The sequence below is a fragment of the Centruroides vittatus genome, unplaced genomic scaffold (assembly GCF_030686945.1).
Source record: "Centruroides vittatus isolate TY-2023 unplaced genomic scaffold, ASM3068694v2 contig_3120, whole genome shotgun sequence".
NCBI classification, from domain to species: domain Eukaryota; kingdom Metazoa; phylum Arthropoda; class Arachnida; order Scorpiones; family Buthidae; genus Centruroides; species Centruroides vittatus.
In genome coordinates, this window is record NW_027122011.1 from 33,253 (window position 1) to 52,986 (window position 19,734).

The following is a 19,734-nucleotide window of genomic DNA, read 5'->3' on the forward strand; positions in this document are numbered from 1 at the left end:
GGAATCATGATCGACGTTCCAAACGCCATTGTCGAACTTCTAGGCTTACAGGAAGGCGGCCCTGAACGTCCGACGTACTGTACATGAAAACGTTGGCCACAACCTCTCTAAAAATAAACATTATATTTTTAAGCATGTTAAAAATTTGGGTCTTGCTTGCTCTTGTAACTCTGATACAGCCTTCGGAGCCACTAAGCAGTTTTTCTTTTCTAAACTTTTGTTGCGGACAGACATTCATTCAAATATATAAATACTGTGTAATGTAAATTCAAATCGTTAGCCAAACGTAAGTCGAAACTGCCTGATATTTAGCATCGACCTTGAAATACAAAACTTCAGGAATCAAATGTATCTAAATACAGCAAAACCTGTACAAAACGAAAACCTGCCTAAACGGGATAAATATTAGGTACTATGAGATTCCGGTTTACGCAGATTTTATAGTATTCGGTTTCTAATTATTAATCTTTACTCGTTTAGATAAAACTTCGGATATTTTATTAAATAAAAATTTATTTTAAATTAATATAAGTAAACGTAATTTAGGCTGTGAACAGAGAGATTGCTTAACTTTCCCCGGCAACATTTAAAACTGCGTGTGTGGCGCTATCTATTATGATATTTTATTAAAAAGCTTAATTTTGAGGCTGGGGATGAGTTTTATTAAAAAAATTTGCAAGTGATAATAACGAGTTACGACACACGACCGTCTCTATCTACAAAAAATATTAAAGTATTTAATACAGGTTATGTTTACTTACGTATCATAAAACAGAACAGTTATCTAATACTGATGTCCCCAATATCAGTACATATTGTTCCATCAGAAACAGTATACGTAGCATATATAATTAGAATACGGGCATATACAGTATATTATTTATCTTTTCAGCTGTAAATATCTCATTTTAATTGAATTCTAAACAGCAAACATATTGAACGGGACACTTTAAATGGCAGGTAAAAGTTACGACAAAACGTGAATGTCGATTAATTATTAATTCACCAAAAAACGAGGTGGGCAGAAGAACGACAAAGAAAAATGAAATTTGTTACGAACGGAAGAGTGGCAAAGGTCAATTTAGGCAGAGTTCGAATACCAATTTACGAAGACGGTTTGCTAGCCACTTTAAGAGGTGGGAAATGTGTTTTATGTTCTTGTATTTATACAGCGCCGGATAAAGGGGCGGGCAAGCCGAGCGACTGCCCGGGGCGCCAAATTTTGAGAGGCGCCGATATAAAAATAAAATAATTTTTGACATTCATTACTTTTTTAAATTTTATAAATTAAAATTGATCATTTTTCATGAGACATCGATTTTTTAGCAAGCAATAAATTGGTTTTTCTTTAATAATACCAGATAAAGGTCACAACGCTAATTATTTTATTATTGTCAACAGATATAAATAATATTACAATTATTCAAAGAAAACTATTTGTATAGTCAGAATTCATAATAACTCAAAAAAAAGATTAATAGACAAAAACAAAAATTTACTAATTAAAATCATGAAACCTAAGAATTTTTATGGCTTTTATCACACAACATTGATGCAGACAAATGCTTTTTAATCTCTAAAAAGTTTATTTTTATTTATTTTGAAAAGATAATTTGTAATCAGTATCACGTATCACAACAATCTACTTAAAAAATGGACGAGATCAAATTTATAAATTACAAATATCAACAAAATTATGAATAGTCAAAGTGAGTGATGCTGGCGCCTGTCATACGCCTTAATGGTTAAATAACTTTGTCTTTCTGTAAACTTTGCATTAACAACACTTGCCGTGCTCTAAATAAATAAATTTTTTACACAGTTCTTTATTGTGTAAATTTGATTTTTTGCCTTTTTTTACTTTTTTTTAATTTGCAGTAAATTTGTATATTCTTGTATGAAAGGGCGCCAAATTTTGTTTTGCCCGGGGCGCTCAAAACCCTAGAACCGGCCCTGTATTTATAATATCATTTATGATCTATGAGACTGATAAAAATCGATATTGGGATTTGTCTGCTTTTTAGTTATCGATTAGGTGTAATTTTTCGAACATTTTTGCTTTTTTCAATAAGACCCTCATTTGGAGTGTCCTCTATTTAAAGATAAATATAATAGATGTCCTATTTGAAGGGTCTATGAGTTGTAAAGATGTCCGTTAATGGAAGTTTCGCCGTAATACGATTTCTTGTTTACAGATCTGACATAACTTTGGAATTATAAAAGTTCGTAGCCAGAAAAGATTTCCAGAATCATTTTTACAGTGAGAAAATATAAACTTTTAAATCGCCTTATATTTTATTTCATTCAAAATTCCACATTATAATTTTACGAATTAGAGCATTCCGTTCTAAACATTTTTCTTTTTGTATTGAGAAATCATTCATTTATAAGTAAGGTGTTTATCTAAACATTTAACTTATTTTCATTTTTAACTAATAGTAATTACGAATAAAGCATTCGTAATTTGTAATTATGACCGGAAAATACCACAAAACAGGTTCCGGCTATTGGCGATGTTCGCCGCAGCGGCATAATTTAGAACTAATGCTCGCTCAGGATCTACACTCGTTTATAAATCCATATGAATATATGCATAATATCTGGGAGTCATAGGTCATATGTCATATCTCATGTGTGTAAGACCTCTCGTGGGTAAGACTTTAAAACTTTCATTAAAATTTGTTCTCTTTATTGGCATTTACAATGTTTTAAAAATTTATGTTTAACCTCAAATTTAAGCCTTTTAAATTATTAATTACTACAAGATAAGAACTTTCACTCAATGAAAAACGATTTATATAATTAAATGTGATTTGTATTGGTTTATTTGGTACCGCAACGCGACACATAGACGATCTGCCGAGATAAAACGCCTCCGAAGGTCTTTTAGAGAAAGCTGGCTCCTATTTAGGTGTTACAAACGTGAATAAAATCCGGAAAACTCCACATGGTCAGCCCGTTGGCCCTAAACTAACAGGCTAGCCCCGTGACACCAAGATTTTTACAGTAGGATCGGACTTAATGACGATCATTAAGTCCAACCCTGTAAGTCGCTAAAACCATTAGACGTTAACAGTTGTCGTGGTTTTAGCGACTTACAGGGAACAGTTCTACCCTCACCTAAACTGTCTGGTCACGTGGGGTTTTCCGGTTTTTTTTACTATCTAACACCTAAACATAATGGAACATTTAGTAATATTCCACAACCCTTAGGAGCAGTGGCGTAGCGAACATAACTGGCGCCTGGGAACGACACTTTATTGGCGCCCCTTCCAAAAACACACATAGTTTGTCTTGGAAACCATTTGGGCCCCTCTGCGAGTGGCGCCCAGTGCATGATAGACCCCCCTTGCACCTCCTCGCTACGCCAGTGCTTAGGAGCATTTTTCTTAATTTGTATGACAGTCTAGGGGAATTTGTGTGTTGCTAATTGACCCCAAGGCAGAAAGTTTTAAAACCAGAACAAATATCTCCATTTAATACATCCCTGGGGCCGTATTCTGAACACCGTCTCTGGTCTCTCACAAGCCGGTCGCTGATTGGCTAATCATTTGGATTAGCCAAACAGCCACCGGCTTGTGAGAGACGATGACCAGAATACGGCCCTGATATTGATCAATCATCCAAAAGTAGCATATTACTGGTAACATTTTCTACTTTTTCAATATGTGCGACCTTTCAGACTTGGCTAATCACATTCAAATTTCGCTCTTTGTAAACTCTTTGTAACGATGTACGAACACGTCCGAAAAATGTTCCTAATGTTTGTAGCGCCATCTATTAGTTCAGAATGCGTTTAATTAAAACACAAGTGTCGCTGGTGTTTCAAGTGTTCCTTTGTTCGTTTGTGATTGCCTCAAAACTGGCTAGCGATTGCGCGAATAGTGGATGCTGCGAAGTGTGCCTACAATATAATGGGAAAAATGTTGCTGCTTCTTTCAAGGTTTTGCAAATTAGATACAATAAACAACTTAATTTAATTCTTTGAATTTGTGTTAAGACTATTGCTCCTCAGGGTTATAGTGTGGATCCAATCCTGCTTCCAATTTCCCATAGAAAGTCTTTCCGGAAGGAACTCCTCGTTGGCAAATCGTTTATATGCTGTGTTGCCTTGTCCAATCGATATCTGTTTGTGTATATAGAATCTAGGTCTTAAAACAGATGTCGCCACTTGTTCATATATTTTCTAGTTTCCCTATTATTTCTATAAAATGGCAACGTATCTAGAGAAGGACTAAGGTTGTCTGGTTCCCTCCCCCTGTATGCACAAGTAAATAAATTTCTAAAAACAGAAAAAAGGATACATCGTTTTTAAATTTAAAGACCTGTATAAAGATTAGGCGTAAAGAGAACTTGGAAAATTCCACGTGTCCAACTCATTGGTGATTGCCCAATTTTTTTTTTTTTTTAATCCAATTTCAGGCTTATTAAACCTGTGCCCTTTGTCAAAAATTTTTGAAATTTTGTAAGAATGTTTCTGTATTAAGGGATCGATGCTATTATTTTGGTGGTTAAAAGTCGAGAGTGGGGAGATAAAAGGGGGTAGAGTATGTCATATCTCGAGGAAGGTCAGACTTAATGACGATTATACTCGCTATTTGCACTTGCAATTTTTTTAATCAAACCCATCCCTCCTCTCAAATTTTCCTCATTTTTTAAATAATTAATATAAAAGTTTTTAAAATCTCTGAACAGATGGAGCTACACACAATTTTAATATTTTTGCCAGGAAAGTTACGTAACTCTCTGCTAGATTTTTTAAACTTATATATTAATTTGATAGAATTACTTAGTATTTAGAACAAGGAGACCTCAAAACCAGGTTGCGCTTGGGCCCAAGTGCTTGATCTGCCACCCCCCTGAGAGACATCTCATTGGCATTTCGCCCATACGTTGCATTGCCAGATCCCATTACACCAAACCAAACCTTATTTTGTGCCGTTCCTAAATACGCCATTTTCAGAAACATCAAATTTCCAATAAATTATTGCCACATTTTTACGTGATTTAACCGCAAATATTAAACTGCATCAGTTTGATTTTTGTACTCATGTTGCGTGTTTAACAATCAATATGCCAGACGTTACTGTTATGGGTGATTTTAATTTAAGTCATCCTAATCGATGCTTCTATAAAAGATATTTAGCAGTTCAAATGCAACCAAGACTGTTATATCTCAGAACATGCGGAAGACATTAAAATTAGCATCAAGACTTCACTACTGCAAGCTGCGTTATTACTCAGGTTGCGGGGACATTTAACGTGTGGTTTATGGAAAACCATATTTGTTGTTTACAGCGCCAAAAGCGGCACAGCGGTGAGTTTTAGTATTATCTTTTTAAAATCCATTTCAAATTTAATTTATGAAAATATTTTCCATATTATAAAAAAGTTAACGAGCAATTATTTATTGTGACATCGTCACAATGCCGGACTGCAATTTTTAATCACATTGTTAATTTATTTAATTTAAAATATGCGCTCTTCACCACAAATTAGTAGTGGCCTGCCCCTGTACATCACACTTTTCCTTCAATAATAGAGTCGTACCGGTTATTATCTAATACCTTTCGGGGAAAATTTTAAATTGAAATCTGGGTTTCCTGCCTAAACTAAAATCATAGTTAATCTGGGTTTCCTGCCCCTAATATTTCCATATTCTCAGCTTTTATCTATCTAACTCCGCTCTCCAGATTAAGGAAAGACGGACGGACGGGCAGACTGACGATAGTGAAAATTTATAAGTCTACAATTTTACAAAATTTACAGCCCAATTATTACTTTAAATAAAATCAAAATTGCACGTACTCGTTAAAGCTATAGTGTAAGTGAGATTGGAGTCTTCCTGGAAGTATATAGAAAGATCCCAGAAGTACACAGAATCCAATGATATAGATTATAGAAAAGTAATAACATTTTATTAATTCTTAATATTAAATTTAATGACGGCACTAAATATATTATTATTCCTTACCATACACATTGATTTTTGTTTTTTTTTAAATATAATATTGGCGTAACGCACAGAACATCTCGATTAATATTTACTTAATAGAACAGTTTTATTTTTAATGCACAAACTTCATAGAAACGTATGTACCTCTGAACATGTTTTACGTCAAAGTTACATAAGGATAAATTGATGAAAAATCGATACAACAGTTTTAACAAAACAACATGTGGAAAAAGTCTCATGTTACTTTCGAAACAACTTTGACACAACGTGAGAATCACGTGTTCATGTTTCGAAATTTCAACAAACGTTTGCATATCGATGAGGCATCAAAGCTCGTATCTTCTACATCATGAAGTGTAAACATGTTTTGTGACATCATTAACAGTAATTAATCAGAAGTATCAGAAATTCTTTATAATGTACAGCAGTTTATTCCCCTGCTTTATGTTTTAAATCTTTGTTCATCCCCTAATAAATTTATTCATTACTGTCTATTATATGTAAACGTAACGTTTATGGTACAGCATGCAGACTACGTTACTGCACATAACACAGCTGTTTGTTCACAATCATATTAAACAAAAATATTTCGTTTGCAATTGTTGTGTGTGTATTTATATTAAATACCCAATAAATAATAAAGTATATACAGACATATCTCTCTACAGTATATTATTAACGTGATAACTCAACTGATCAATATACAATTGTCTGCTTCAATTAGTAATAGCATTTAAAATCGCTGTGTTCGAAACAGCATACGGAGTTTCGAAAAATGTTATCAAATTTTCTTATTATTGTTAAATTATTAGTATCAGTTAATAAATTTGTTGCGTTTATGTTATTAGGATTAAACTGTAATAATTTTTACATTGTATTCTTCTGAGGGGACTTGGTCATGTACTGTACAGATTAAACACAATACCCGGATACTATAGATTAAATAACCCTCCAGATCTTTATGTTTTTTGACTCAAGACTCCTTGAAACGTCGAGAAATTCAAAAAATCGGGTTTTTTTTCTGTATGTATGTGTGAGAGGCACGATTTTGTTCACCCTATTAGAAGCTTAATAACTCATGCGCTTTTTGTCGAAAATTTTTGAAATTTTGCAGGGAGGTATGTTTATTAGAAAGATTGATGTTATAAAATATTGGTGAGTAAAGGTCCAAAGAGTGGGGGAGATGAAGGGATCGTGTTTATCTCCAGTAGGGTCATACTTAGTGACGATTTTACCTGTTATTAACATTTACAAATTTTGTATAAAACCCATCTCTACACTCAAACTTAAGCTTTTTGTCGTTTATACTAGTTAAAAATATAAAATACGATATACATATGGCGCCACCAAATGTTGCCGGGAACGTTGAGCAATTCGTTGTTGGATTTTTTCTTCGTTCTAAAAGTAAACTTTTTGCATGAATTAAAATTCAGTATCTATATTTTTTGATATAATTATTTCACTTTTTGTGAATAAACGCAATCTGTAAACAAAAATAACATTCGGTTCGCTTTATACGCCAACAAAACGACCCATTAAGGATAGGAAAAGAGGGGTGAGAAAGCTGGTGATTGTTTTTACAAAATATGTATTCAGTTATGCAGTTGTACGTTTGTCGATACTGATCAATAGTGACGAGAACTTACTAAATGCGTGAGAGACAAATCGAAGCGTGTTTAATTTAATAATCACTGTTCAACAATTTTTCATTTTATTAAATAATAAAAGCAACATACTAATAATTGGATTTTTAAAAAACCTAAAATTTTCTGCTTTTCTTCAAGGTACTCTTATTGATATAGGCTTTATTACTAAATTAAGAGAATCGACAGCAGTTGGTCCGGACTTAATACCAGTTAGTTTTTTAAAACGATTACCCATGAAGGCAATAGAAGCCTTAGCGTTAAATTTTAATTACATTTATGATCAAGTTCTTTTACCAAACTTGTGGCACTCTGTCTATTTTCGTATGCTATTCAAAGGGGGGGGATAGTTCTGATTCAAGGAATTACAGACCTATCGCCATATTGTCAACGTTGAGAAAGATATTCACATCGGTTCTTGTGAGTAGGTTTGAACAATGGACTAAGGCAAATGCGTTGGTTTCAAATTCGCAATTTTCTTTTGTAAAGAAGAGCAAGACAGAAGTGGTCATATTCATATTGCTTTCGACTATACAAATTCACCTTGCAAAAAAAGACGTAAAGTATATGCCGCATTTTTAGACCTAGAAAAAGCATTCGATTTTATTTCAATAGCTAAATTATGTGAGAAATTGGAAGAACATGGAGCTGACTTAACATTTATAAAAGTAATAGGATCTTTGTTTGGAAAGTACTCAATCACAATTAAATGCGGCATAAATGTTTATTCCCCGTTTGATATATGTGGTGGTTTATTACAAGGTGATCCGCTTTTACCCTACCTGTTTAAATTTATGATTCACGCTATTGATAACCAATTTAAGAAAGAGGAGGATGGGATTCTTGTAGACAATATGATAGTACAGTACATTCGATACAATATGCTGATGATGTGGTATTGATCTCTCCGACTAAAATTGGTCTCCAAAGAAAATTAAATCAAATCCAGGGATACTTTTCACAGATGGGGTTGAGGATTAACCCGAATAAGAGATTTTTATTTTTCGAAGGGGAGGTAAACTGGCGAGACAAGATCACGACTATTACCTGCTAAACTAGAGGTTGAAAATAGTTGAGGAAATATCATACTTGGGAGTTACTATTACCTCGACTTTGACATTTGGAAAACACATCAAAAGGGTGAAAATTAAGGCTAGAAGAATAATAAACAATTTAATCAGCTTATTAGTAAAAATGAAAACCAAGTCTATTCCAATGCAATTCCAACTCTTCTCAACATTGGTTTTTAATTCGATTTGCTATGCTCTTCCATTATGGGGACTGGACTGGCTACCCTATTTTGAAAAAATCCAATTGTTATTTATTAGGAAAATTTACGGGTTGGATAGGGTAGTCCCGGATATGTGATTCGCCATGACACTAATAGGATGCTATTAGAACCCTATTTGGTAGTAAGGACGTTGAAATTCTTTAAGAGACTGAAAAATAGTGAGAATACACAGATTAGTACCATACTATCAGTTCTAAAAAGTTTAGCTGAGAATAAAAAGAATTATCAAAATAATTGGTACAACAAATTTAGACTTAAATTGGCAAGTTATGGATTGTCACTTTTATTGTTCTGCAGTACAGATACAGATTGGAACTTTGGATTTTCACTCTTGGTAGAAAATATGTATAATAATTCAATTGATCATGAGACGAAGAGGTTACAGGAATCAAAATTTCACCCTTGGTATATAGCTTAAATAATTTGAGTTTCCCTCCTGCGGATAATTATATTAACTTTAATATACAATTTATGTATATTATTATATTAATTGCTTTATTAATGGAAATGCATTTCGGGTCTTTATGAACCCTCTTCATATTTTTGAATAAAACAAATAAATAGATGTACAATTATATTTAAAATCTTTTTTCCAAAAATATTGAAATTAAAAGCTCTTAAAATCATTATAAAATTGTACAAATTACACTATGTGAGATCAACATGAATTGATAAAAATACAACACAATGTATAATAACCAGTTGAGTGGCTTGATGGGATCTCCAGTGGGCTGTACCTGTCATGAAGTGGTTGCTAGATCTCACTAGCAGTTATAAAATGCACTTAAACGATGGTCTATTCATTTATTTTAATAATTTCTAAATATTTAAATAATTTCCTTTTAATAATACATTTTTATATCTTTTTTGAATATTTGTTATCAAGTGAGATCTCGCAACCTTCTCCATTACAATGTATGGCCACAGCTAAATATTTTATAGCACATAAATGTTCTGTTAGGTAAAGCTGGAAGAGCCCTAAAAATCAGACTATGTATTGATAATATTTATTACGCTAAAACCTTGGCTACAGGCCGTGGCCTGTACGAAGTTTTAATCGTACAATTCGTCGCGTGTGGCAAAAAGGAGAATGAACACATGAAAAACCTCATTACCGGCCAAAGAGTTTCTCATTATTTCTCATACTAAATTCATAGTAATTTTACACAGGGTTATACAGAATTGTATTATATAAATACAGTAGACATATCTGTCGGTCTGTCAAAGACAGAACTCCTACACTTTCCTCTGTTTTATACCAAGCCAAGAAGGTTAAAACTATAATTAAGCTTACATTAATTTATTCATAATTTAATTAATGTAAGAGATAAAAAAAAGAAATAGTTTTGAAAGCAACATGATATGGAGCAGTTTGTATTTAACATTGCGTGTTTATAATAATCAATACATCAAACATTAGTATGCTACTGCTCATTGAATTTCAAGTTATAAAACGGAACTGCTGTCTTGGAACTAGCATCGAATAGGCATTAGTATTATAGCATTAGAATAGGTATTACTGCTTTCGTTCTTTCATCCTGACATTTGGAGTAATGTTTATTTATGTTAATAGTTTTGTTTCTCTGTTAATTACGTGCTTATGGTAAGCTATATATTCATTTTAAATTTTATTTACATAAAACTTAAACGTATAACTTACATTTAGAAACTAAAACAATAACGAATTAAACAATAATATTGCTTATAATTCATAAATTTTAAAGTAAATAGAAAGTATATGTATATATTAGTGACATCAGACATCACCACAATGCCGGGCTGCATGTTTTAATCAATGATCTCCACCTCAAATTAGTAGTATTTTGGTCCTATACGTCATATTTTTCGTGTTGACCAAGAAGTGATCTAACTAACTCCGTTTGTGGGATCCGGTCCAGACCGAAAGTTCATATATAATCAATCGGGGCCTCAAGCCCCACAGCTTTCTATAACTGGTGTCGAATGTCACATATCTAAATCCGTTCTCCAGATTAAGGATAGACATCCGGACGCCAGTGCGAAATTATAGGTGTGCAATTTGAAAATCGCAGTATAAAATATTGTTAATTAGGAAAACATAACCTAAAATTGGCATATTACTTTGCATATAAGAGATGCACTTATTTCTGAGCATGATCTAATCTTAGTATAAGAACATACTCGTATGCAAATAAATAGGGCAAATTGGCACTATATTCCCCAGTACTACTACCACCACCACCAAACACTCACTAATTTTATAATAATCTTTATATTATTGGAAACATTTTTTAAGATTTTTATTTTAATAATGGTTACTACAGACATTTCGCATAACAGTACTGCACAGCCGTTCAAAGCCAAAACAAACTGGCATAACATAAGAGCGTGAACATATATTTCAGATATGCTCTTATAAACGAAGCGGGTCATGCATTTCAAAAACATGAAAGCAATCGATTTTCTCGTATAATAGAATGCATACACTTAATGTGAAAACTTCCTTCTTGGACTGCAATTTTTATAATTTCCGGCTTATAAATTCTTACTGGGGTCAGTCCGATTGTCTGTTCTTCTTTAATCTCTAGAGAACAGAGTTAGTTAGATGACCAGTACGACTATTATTGACAGAAAAGTATGATGTACAGGGGCAAGCCACTACTAATTTGAGGTGGAGAGCAAATGAAAAAATCATAACTATCCTTGCCCAACCGGTAGGGAGAATGGCCACATTTTTATTTTTAAGTCAATTTTTTTCAATTTTCCAGTTATTCAATTGTTTCATCTTACGTGAAACACTTTCTACAATATTATATATTTCCGACGTTTCTATGTAATTACTTATCAATTTTTCATTATGATTGTAAATAATTCATAAAAATAAAGGAGCCAGTGCGTTAATCGATACTTATCAAATTATCATCCTATAGTAAACAATTAGATTATATATATATTAATATGAACGATAAAAATATTATTATTTATTAAAATATTTTAAGGAAAAAATTCATTGGTTGATGTTAGAACATTCTCCTAAATAATTCACGTCAACAATTACATTTATAAATTTAGTATTTGGTAGTTAATTGGGCAGCAATTTAAAACAATTATAAGCCTATAAATACGTGAAAATCGAGCCCGGATACAGAAGGCTTAGAGAAGGGAAACTCGACTAACTATTACGAACTTCCGTTCTGAACCAGAAGTCGCGCGATTTCAATTCAAATTTTTTATCTTATTATACACAACGATATATTTGGTATAAAATTCACTCTCACGATAAAATGAGATCAATAATATGTCATTACACCCTCCCAGATATGCAGTATTCACGTGATCTCACATTTCCTGTGATAAAAGTAATGAGAAAAATAAAGTCATCGTAGAAAAAGAGTAATCACACTTTCAGATTCAGAGTCGAAAAGTTATATTTACTTTTTAATTAATATAGGATTAGAACTGCAGCCTTGCATTGTGATAATGTCACAATAAGAGTTTTCTCTCTCTTTTTAAGTGCAAAAGAAGATACCGAAATTATTCCTGCAGATTACAGCCCTGACGTTCCACCAATGGTTGGCAGTGAGTTAAATCAAGAATTTCATGTCTAGACATTAGAAATTAATTAAAAAATATATATAATTAATGTAAATTAACAATAAGTAACTTCATTATTAATTGTAAATTATAATTGAATTAATATATTTAATAAATGTTTGATACTTCATATTATTATAGGAGATTCTATTTATAGTAATCTAAATCGATTTTAATATATTTAAGATAATTTCTATTAATTTTATTAATTGAAACATTTGAAAATTATTAATACATTTATGAAATTTAAAAACTTTTAAACAATTTTATTTTATATCAAATTCTTTTGGAGAATATAGAAATTACCCATGCTGACAGAGACATTACTTGTCTTTATAAAAATTTTAATACTAGGAATAAATTTATAACGTAACAAATCATATATAATAAGATTTTTTTTATCAATGTTATAAAAATATTTTATCTCATAAAAAATAAACAATTATTATTCAATATTAAAATATATATGTATTTTTATCCCTCCCTTCACCAAGGACCTTTCCTTGGAAAGAGTTCATCATCTCATTCCTTGGAAGGTCCAAGAAAAAAGATGAGGAACGACAAATCGGAAATGAATCATCCCCACAAAAATCCTGTCGGGATTCGATCCTTCTGAGCGTAGACTTAATTTTAATTGTTGTAAAGCATTGTCTTAAGTCATTTTTTCCTACAGATGTACAACCTGCATCTGTTTACGTTTCGTGCCAAATACTGGGAATTGATAAAATAAACGAAGCGACTATGGTAAGTCAAATGTTATTAAAACGAAAGGTTTTCTTGTTCCATTTTTGTGAAAATGTAACAAAATCATGCGTTTCAAGTCGTGTAAAGCATGCCGATTCAAGAAGAGAGAATCGCTTTTTTGGATAAATTAACTTACACGAAAGTACCATCAAATCTTCCTGTTCCATAGCCTTAGAGACATGGTGACACATTGCTTGGTGGATTGCTTAGCGTTCATCCTCCTCCTGCACGTTGCAGTTTCTATACCTTGCACCGTTTCGTCCGGTATGTTGGGTTTCCCGAACCTTTGAATTTAAAAACAAACAGTCTGATATTGACTCTGATAGGGCAGACTTCTTGAGTTTTTGGGTGAAGTTTGTACTTCCGTGTACGTTAATCTACTAAAAAATGTGCAAACAACATCGATTCTTTATTCGTGGATGGTCATGTTTCACACAACTTGCATACAAATGATTTTTTTAACCACCTCTTTATAAAAAATGGATGGAGACATTATAATCACTGCAAAATTATATAAAAATCGTTAATAAATGTTAAAGTTTTATAATATCATTGGGCTTCAATTTGAAAAAACTGTAGACCTAAAAAGTCCCACTGTAGTTCTTCTGTCTGTCTTCCCTTAATTTCGAGAACAGTATAGTATGATACCGTTCTCGAACCTATATAGATGAAATTCAATTCCAGATATGAAAATATTAATGACAATAAGCCCAAATTAAATTTTGATGCAACCGGAAGTCACGTTCTTCCAATTGAAATCTGAAAGGAGATAGATGACCGGTACGACTCAATAGCTAACGGAAAAATATGATGTATAAGTGCAAGACACTAGATTACTAATTTGAGGTAGAGAACATATATTTTAAATTAAATAAATTAGTTTATTTACAAAATAATAATTATGGAATAATGTATGAAATTTCTAATGAAATTTCACAAGTGGTTACTATACTTGTCCTATCTATGTACTGTACCACTTAGTTCTGCCAACTTAATCCCTACTTTATCCAACAAAATTGCTTTCTCACATTCTGATAAACAAAAAAGTTAAAACAACAAGAATTTATTTATTTTTTCAAGCAAATATTATTTCATGTATTTGTTTGAGCTCTTTAGGAAATGCTACACGCAACTACATTTTGCACAGAACTAAAACATTTTGGTCGTGAGCAAAATATACAAGTGTACTTATAATATTCGTAATTGAAGTTTAGACTATTTACAAAAATGATAATATTTTTAGTCTATCTTAATCCTTTTACATCACCACAGAAGTAACAGTTAACATAGTTTTTTTTTAAGACAATACTTCTTAAAAACAAAGGTAAAAAGGTACTGTTACTTCTGTGATGATGTAAAAGGATTAACAGTACCTTTTTACCTTTGTTTTTAAGAAGTATTGTCTTAAAAAAACCATGTTAACTGTTACTTCTGTGGTGATGTAAAAGGATTAAGATAGACTAAAAATATTATCATTTTTGTAAATAGTCTAAACTTCAATTACGGAGATAATATATCCTGAGTATTCAATTATTATAAGTACAATTTTTCGTGAATATCACACAGGCAAAACATTTCAACTTTCCTTAATTAATCTAACGCCATAGCTGTTTTGATTTTAATATAATTTTATAAAGTATAACCTATTCCAAAACATGTATTTCACACATATCCATTTTTAACCGTGGATAAAATTACCTTGTTTTATATTTTAACTCTGGACTGGAAGTAACGTGATTGTTTTTAAAATTAAAATGGTGATTAAGGGTCGATTTACACACAACAGTGACCGTTTGGTGCATAAACATTGATAAATATCACACATAGCCAATCTGTTGTTGATCAACAGATCAATCTATTGAGTTTCATCTATGACACGTGATCTGTATTCTGTCAATCATACAAGTGTCGTACATGAAATTCTGATTGGCTATGTGTGATATTTATCGATGCTTATTGCACTGTGCCGGCACGTCGCTGATGTGTGTAAATCGATCCTAAAAATTGCAGGCTGTCACTGTAACGATGTGACAATATAAATTCGGTCTTTACAGATTGAACTTTATATTTCTGATTTCAACATTCTATGATGTGAGAAAGAGCTTATTTTATAAACCAAACAGTTTATATTCGTTAATATCTTCAACTGGAAAAACTAATAGAATATATGCAGTTTTGGATTATCAAGTTTACTTATCCTGTACTCACGTTCTATTTTCTAATTAAATATTTAATTTTTCATTTTTGTTTGCACGATATATAACTGCTATATCGAAAAACAAGACCAATAAAGAAAGCTTTTTCGTGTTTTCCTATTAGAAACAATATCCATAAAAGTTTTATTTTTTTCTTCAATATGCACTGTATATATATAGCTTATATACTACACCTTATAAATACACGCATTACTCATCTACGTATGTATATATATAAATGATTAGAATATTGTATATATTTTGAATATTTTACATATACACAGTACAGTACATGAAATAAGGCAACGCAACACAAGGAAATAAGGATGCCTCCAGGAGGAACTTCCTATGTTAAATTGACCCTTGTTTAAATATTCAATAAGTGATGAAATCTAAAATCGTGTAATCCAATTAGTCTATTGGTAGGGGTCAACATTTCAAAATCTTCGTCATCACGTTTCTCCATGTTATTTTTAAAATATTTAATTAACTCAACCTTCTATCATTTTGTAATTTAATTAAAAATTTATAACCGCGTTATTTTTATTCTTATAAAATAGAAAAGGGGCATTATATACATCCTGTATTAATACTTATTTAACTCAATTCTGTTCTATTAATAGGAATAATTAGATATATAAATAGAAATTGTGGGAAATACATGCCTAATGCATGTTGTAAATATCATTATACTTTCTTTGGTAATTTTCAAGCTTTTAAATTTCTCACTTTACGATGAGAAATGTTGCTTAAAGTAATTAAAATATTTATAACTTTTTCAGGATTTCCGTCTGATTTTGTTAATTGCTGCAGCGTGGAAGGATCCGAGATTAAATTTAAAGAACTTTGTTTCCGAATATCCGGTGATGTTTCCTAATAAATTAATGAAAAATCTCTGGAAACCAAACTTTGGATATCCTAATACCAAAATGATTGAAAAATTTTACGATTCTTCGAGAATTACTTCTGTAAAAGTTCTTCCGGACGAATCTCTGCTTGGTGGTCTCAGGTATTTAAAAAGTAGCGATTTATAGAAAGTGTGAATTAAGTATTGTACGGCATATAAGACGCATCCCCAGTTTAGACTTAACATATTTAGGAAAAATCATTTAGTATATTTAAGTTGTCCTTCGCCTTTGATATTCAACCACAATTTCTTACTCTCCCGGCTGTTATTTATACGTAACAAGGAAAAGTATTAGAATCGTGTCAAATTTGATCTTCCGAGTTGTTTGCATATCTCCACGTTTTGATACCTCCTGAAGCCAAAAACGTCAAAAGATTCCGTGGATATGTATGTGCGTGTATGTTGACATTTGTTCTGCTCAATATCTCGGGATGGGGTTAAGATTAAGAAACAAAATTTCGCATAGTAGCTCGTATATGAGGGGCATTGATACCCTTAAAGTTTGGTGGTTAAAGGTCAAGGGGTGAGGAGATAGAATGAGGTCATATGTCATATCTCGAGAGAAGGACTTAATTAATGAGGATTTTATTCGTTACTATCATTTGCAATTTTCTTATACAAAACTCATCTCTGCCATCAAAGTTAAGCGTTTTGCCATTTTACAATGATTAAAAATATGGAAAATTTTTATAACAAAATATCATAACAGATAGTGCTATGCACAATTTATTAATTATGGTTAATAATATAAAAATAATTTTTTAAATAAAATATCTTAACAGCAGGGTAAATTAAATAATTTGTTACTAGATTTCTTATTCAAGAGTTGGAAGGATACAGGTTATTTGTACGCTACCGAAGGCCATATGCGATATTCACTTAATCTATGGGAAAGGGCGACATAACCTACTGTATAACACGCATAACAATTCATTCAGCCTTTTTTAGGGTAAAAGTTGCGTCATATATGCGGTAACATACAGTATTTAACAATTTTAATTATAAAATATAGTATTAAACTATATTTTCATTTTCAGAATGAATTTTTTAGTTGACTGTCCAATGAAATTGCATGATTATCCTGTTGATGTTCAGATTTGTCAGTTTTTACTTGGTATATGTAAGTCATTCAATATTACCACCGAATAGTTAAAGATATTTACATATTTAAAATTAATTTCACTTTCCCGACTGTTATGTATACATAAGGAGAACAACTATTGAAATCGTGTCAAACTTGACGCTCCGGATGTTTTGTAAATTAACAAACGAAATTTGTCGTTGTAACTTGTGAATAATGAGTAATAACGATATTTAGTTTTGAGGGTAAAGAGTCAAGGGGTGGAGAGATAGAGGGTGGTCAAGTGTCACATGTTGAACGGGGTCAGAGATAAAGTTAATGAAGATTTTACTCATTATTAGTATTTACAACTTTTTATAAAACTCACCTCGTCCAACAAAATTTAACGTTTTGCCATTTTATAATAAAACCTTGTAGTAATTTTAATTATTATAAAATCTCATAAGAGATGGCGCCAGACTCAATTTTATTTTATTATGACTAATTATATAAAAGTTAAAGCCAAACGAACGGAATTAAATCGAGCTACATTATCGCTACCATTGATAATTAAATACCGAGTAATTTTGCGGTTGAGATAAGCGTTACGCCCGATTTAATCCAAATATAGTCATAATTATCGGGCTTTCAGATGTTTATATATGAATATAAAATTTAGCTTTTAAATAAAATCTCATAACAGCCAGGAAAGTTTGCTAAATTTTATATGTAAAAATATTAGCTATTTAAAAAGTAATTAGCTTAACAATGTATTTTGTGAATTACAAAATTCGATAATCGCTTTCGTAAAAACTTTCTCCATAAACATAACGACTTTTTCTATATATTTATACTTTAGCTGGACATTCAGATAAAGGAGCCATACCGAAATGGATGGGAGAAAAAAATAGCCCTTACAAATATCTTGGTAAAAGCATACAAATTAGAAGTATGAATTTATTATCATACGAAATGGATGAAGTTAAAGCTAAGAAAGAGACTCAAAAATGGGTGAGCGGTACGTGTTTCTTTCATATCCTTCTTTAAACAAACTAATCCTGTAAAATAGCTTTGCTATTTGCTAATAATTGTTAATCAATGTCTGACAAGAATCAAAAATGTTCCATTACTATCATGAATCCGTTTACAATTATTTCAGGTAACTTCACTATATTAATTGCCGAATTTAAATTTAAACGACGTCTGACCGGTAACCTGATGAATGTCTACATCCCTAGTACATTAGTGGTCATGCTGTCGTGGCTCTCATTTTGGATCGATGTTCACGCTGCACCCGCACGCGTCACTTTGGGTGTGACTTCAATCCTGACTTTAGTCACTCACTTGGTGCAGTCCAGAAGCTTCGTGCCTCCTGTCGATTATTTGAAGGCTCTGGATATTTGGTTTATATTCTGCATCGTTCTGATATTTTTATCTTTACTGGAATATGCTCTAGCTTACCAATCCGCTATCAAAATGAAAGAGGTACTGTACAACATTTTATTATGCGTAATAAATAATATTTAAAAAGGTTGAAAAAACACAACAGATTCTTTTAAATCTGAGTATTAATGTAACGTAATAAGATAATATTAGTTGTGCCTCTTAAAATATTTGCTGTAAAAAATTATTCTAATTCATAATAGGGAAATTTAGAAAAATAATAATGCTAGTTATACAAAATTTACTAATATAATACTCTTAAAAGTTTCTTATGTAGTACTTTAACGAATTAGAAATGGTAATATTATATTTTTACTTTCTTATGTACCGGTACTTTCATTCTATTAATAATTGTTCCAAATGCGAATATGCGTTTCCAAAATAATACCGTACAGAGACAAAGAGAAAATAAACCACATTACACTAAAGGAAGCAATTAAAGTTAAATATATAGAAGTTAGAAAAATAAAAAGGAAAGTAAAACGATTACATATGAAAGAAGATAATCCCTGTAGGAGAAATATGAGAAAAAAAATAGAAATAAATGTAATAAGAAATGTAAATTAAACAAACATTTAGAATATCCAACATTAAAAGAAATCGTAAAATGGATAAATTAACTAATATTTAACAAGAAAAATATAGAAATACCTAATGTAATCAAATAAATCCTGTATGAAGGATTAGATTTTAATGGGTGTAGCCCAGGGTTGACCAACCTTTTATTCTTTTGGGACAAATTAAAAATTTACGTATATTCAGCGGGCCACAAAACTATCACAAAAGTATATAAATACGTATATGCTTTTAAAAAGTTCAAAATTTGAATATCAAATTTTAACAAATAAACAGTATATAATTACAAAAAATACTATTATTAAATAAAAAAAATTATACTCACACAAAATAAAAATAAATTCAA

General features: G+C 31.4%; 1 protein-coding gene across 1 annotated transcript; it reads left to right on the forward strand.

Annotated features, from left to right (window-relative positions):
• The first annotated feature begins 1,042 nt into the window (after positions 1-1,042).
• On the forward strand, positions 1,043-18,416 carry LOC136973233 (glycine receptor subunit alpha-2-like). The gene is made up of 5 exons (XM_067267940.1): positions 1,043-1,136; positions 13,137-13,207; positions 16,185-16,411; positions 17,347-17,429; positions 18,229-18,416. The coding sequence occupies exons 1-5, from the start codon at positions 1,043-1,045 to the stop codon at positions 18,414-18,416; spliced, it is 663 nt and encodes a 220-aa protein (XP_067124041.1).
• The last annotated feature ends 1,318 nt before the right edge of the window (positions 18,417-19,734 follow it).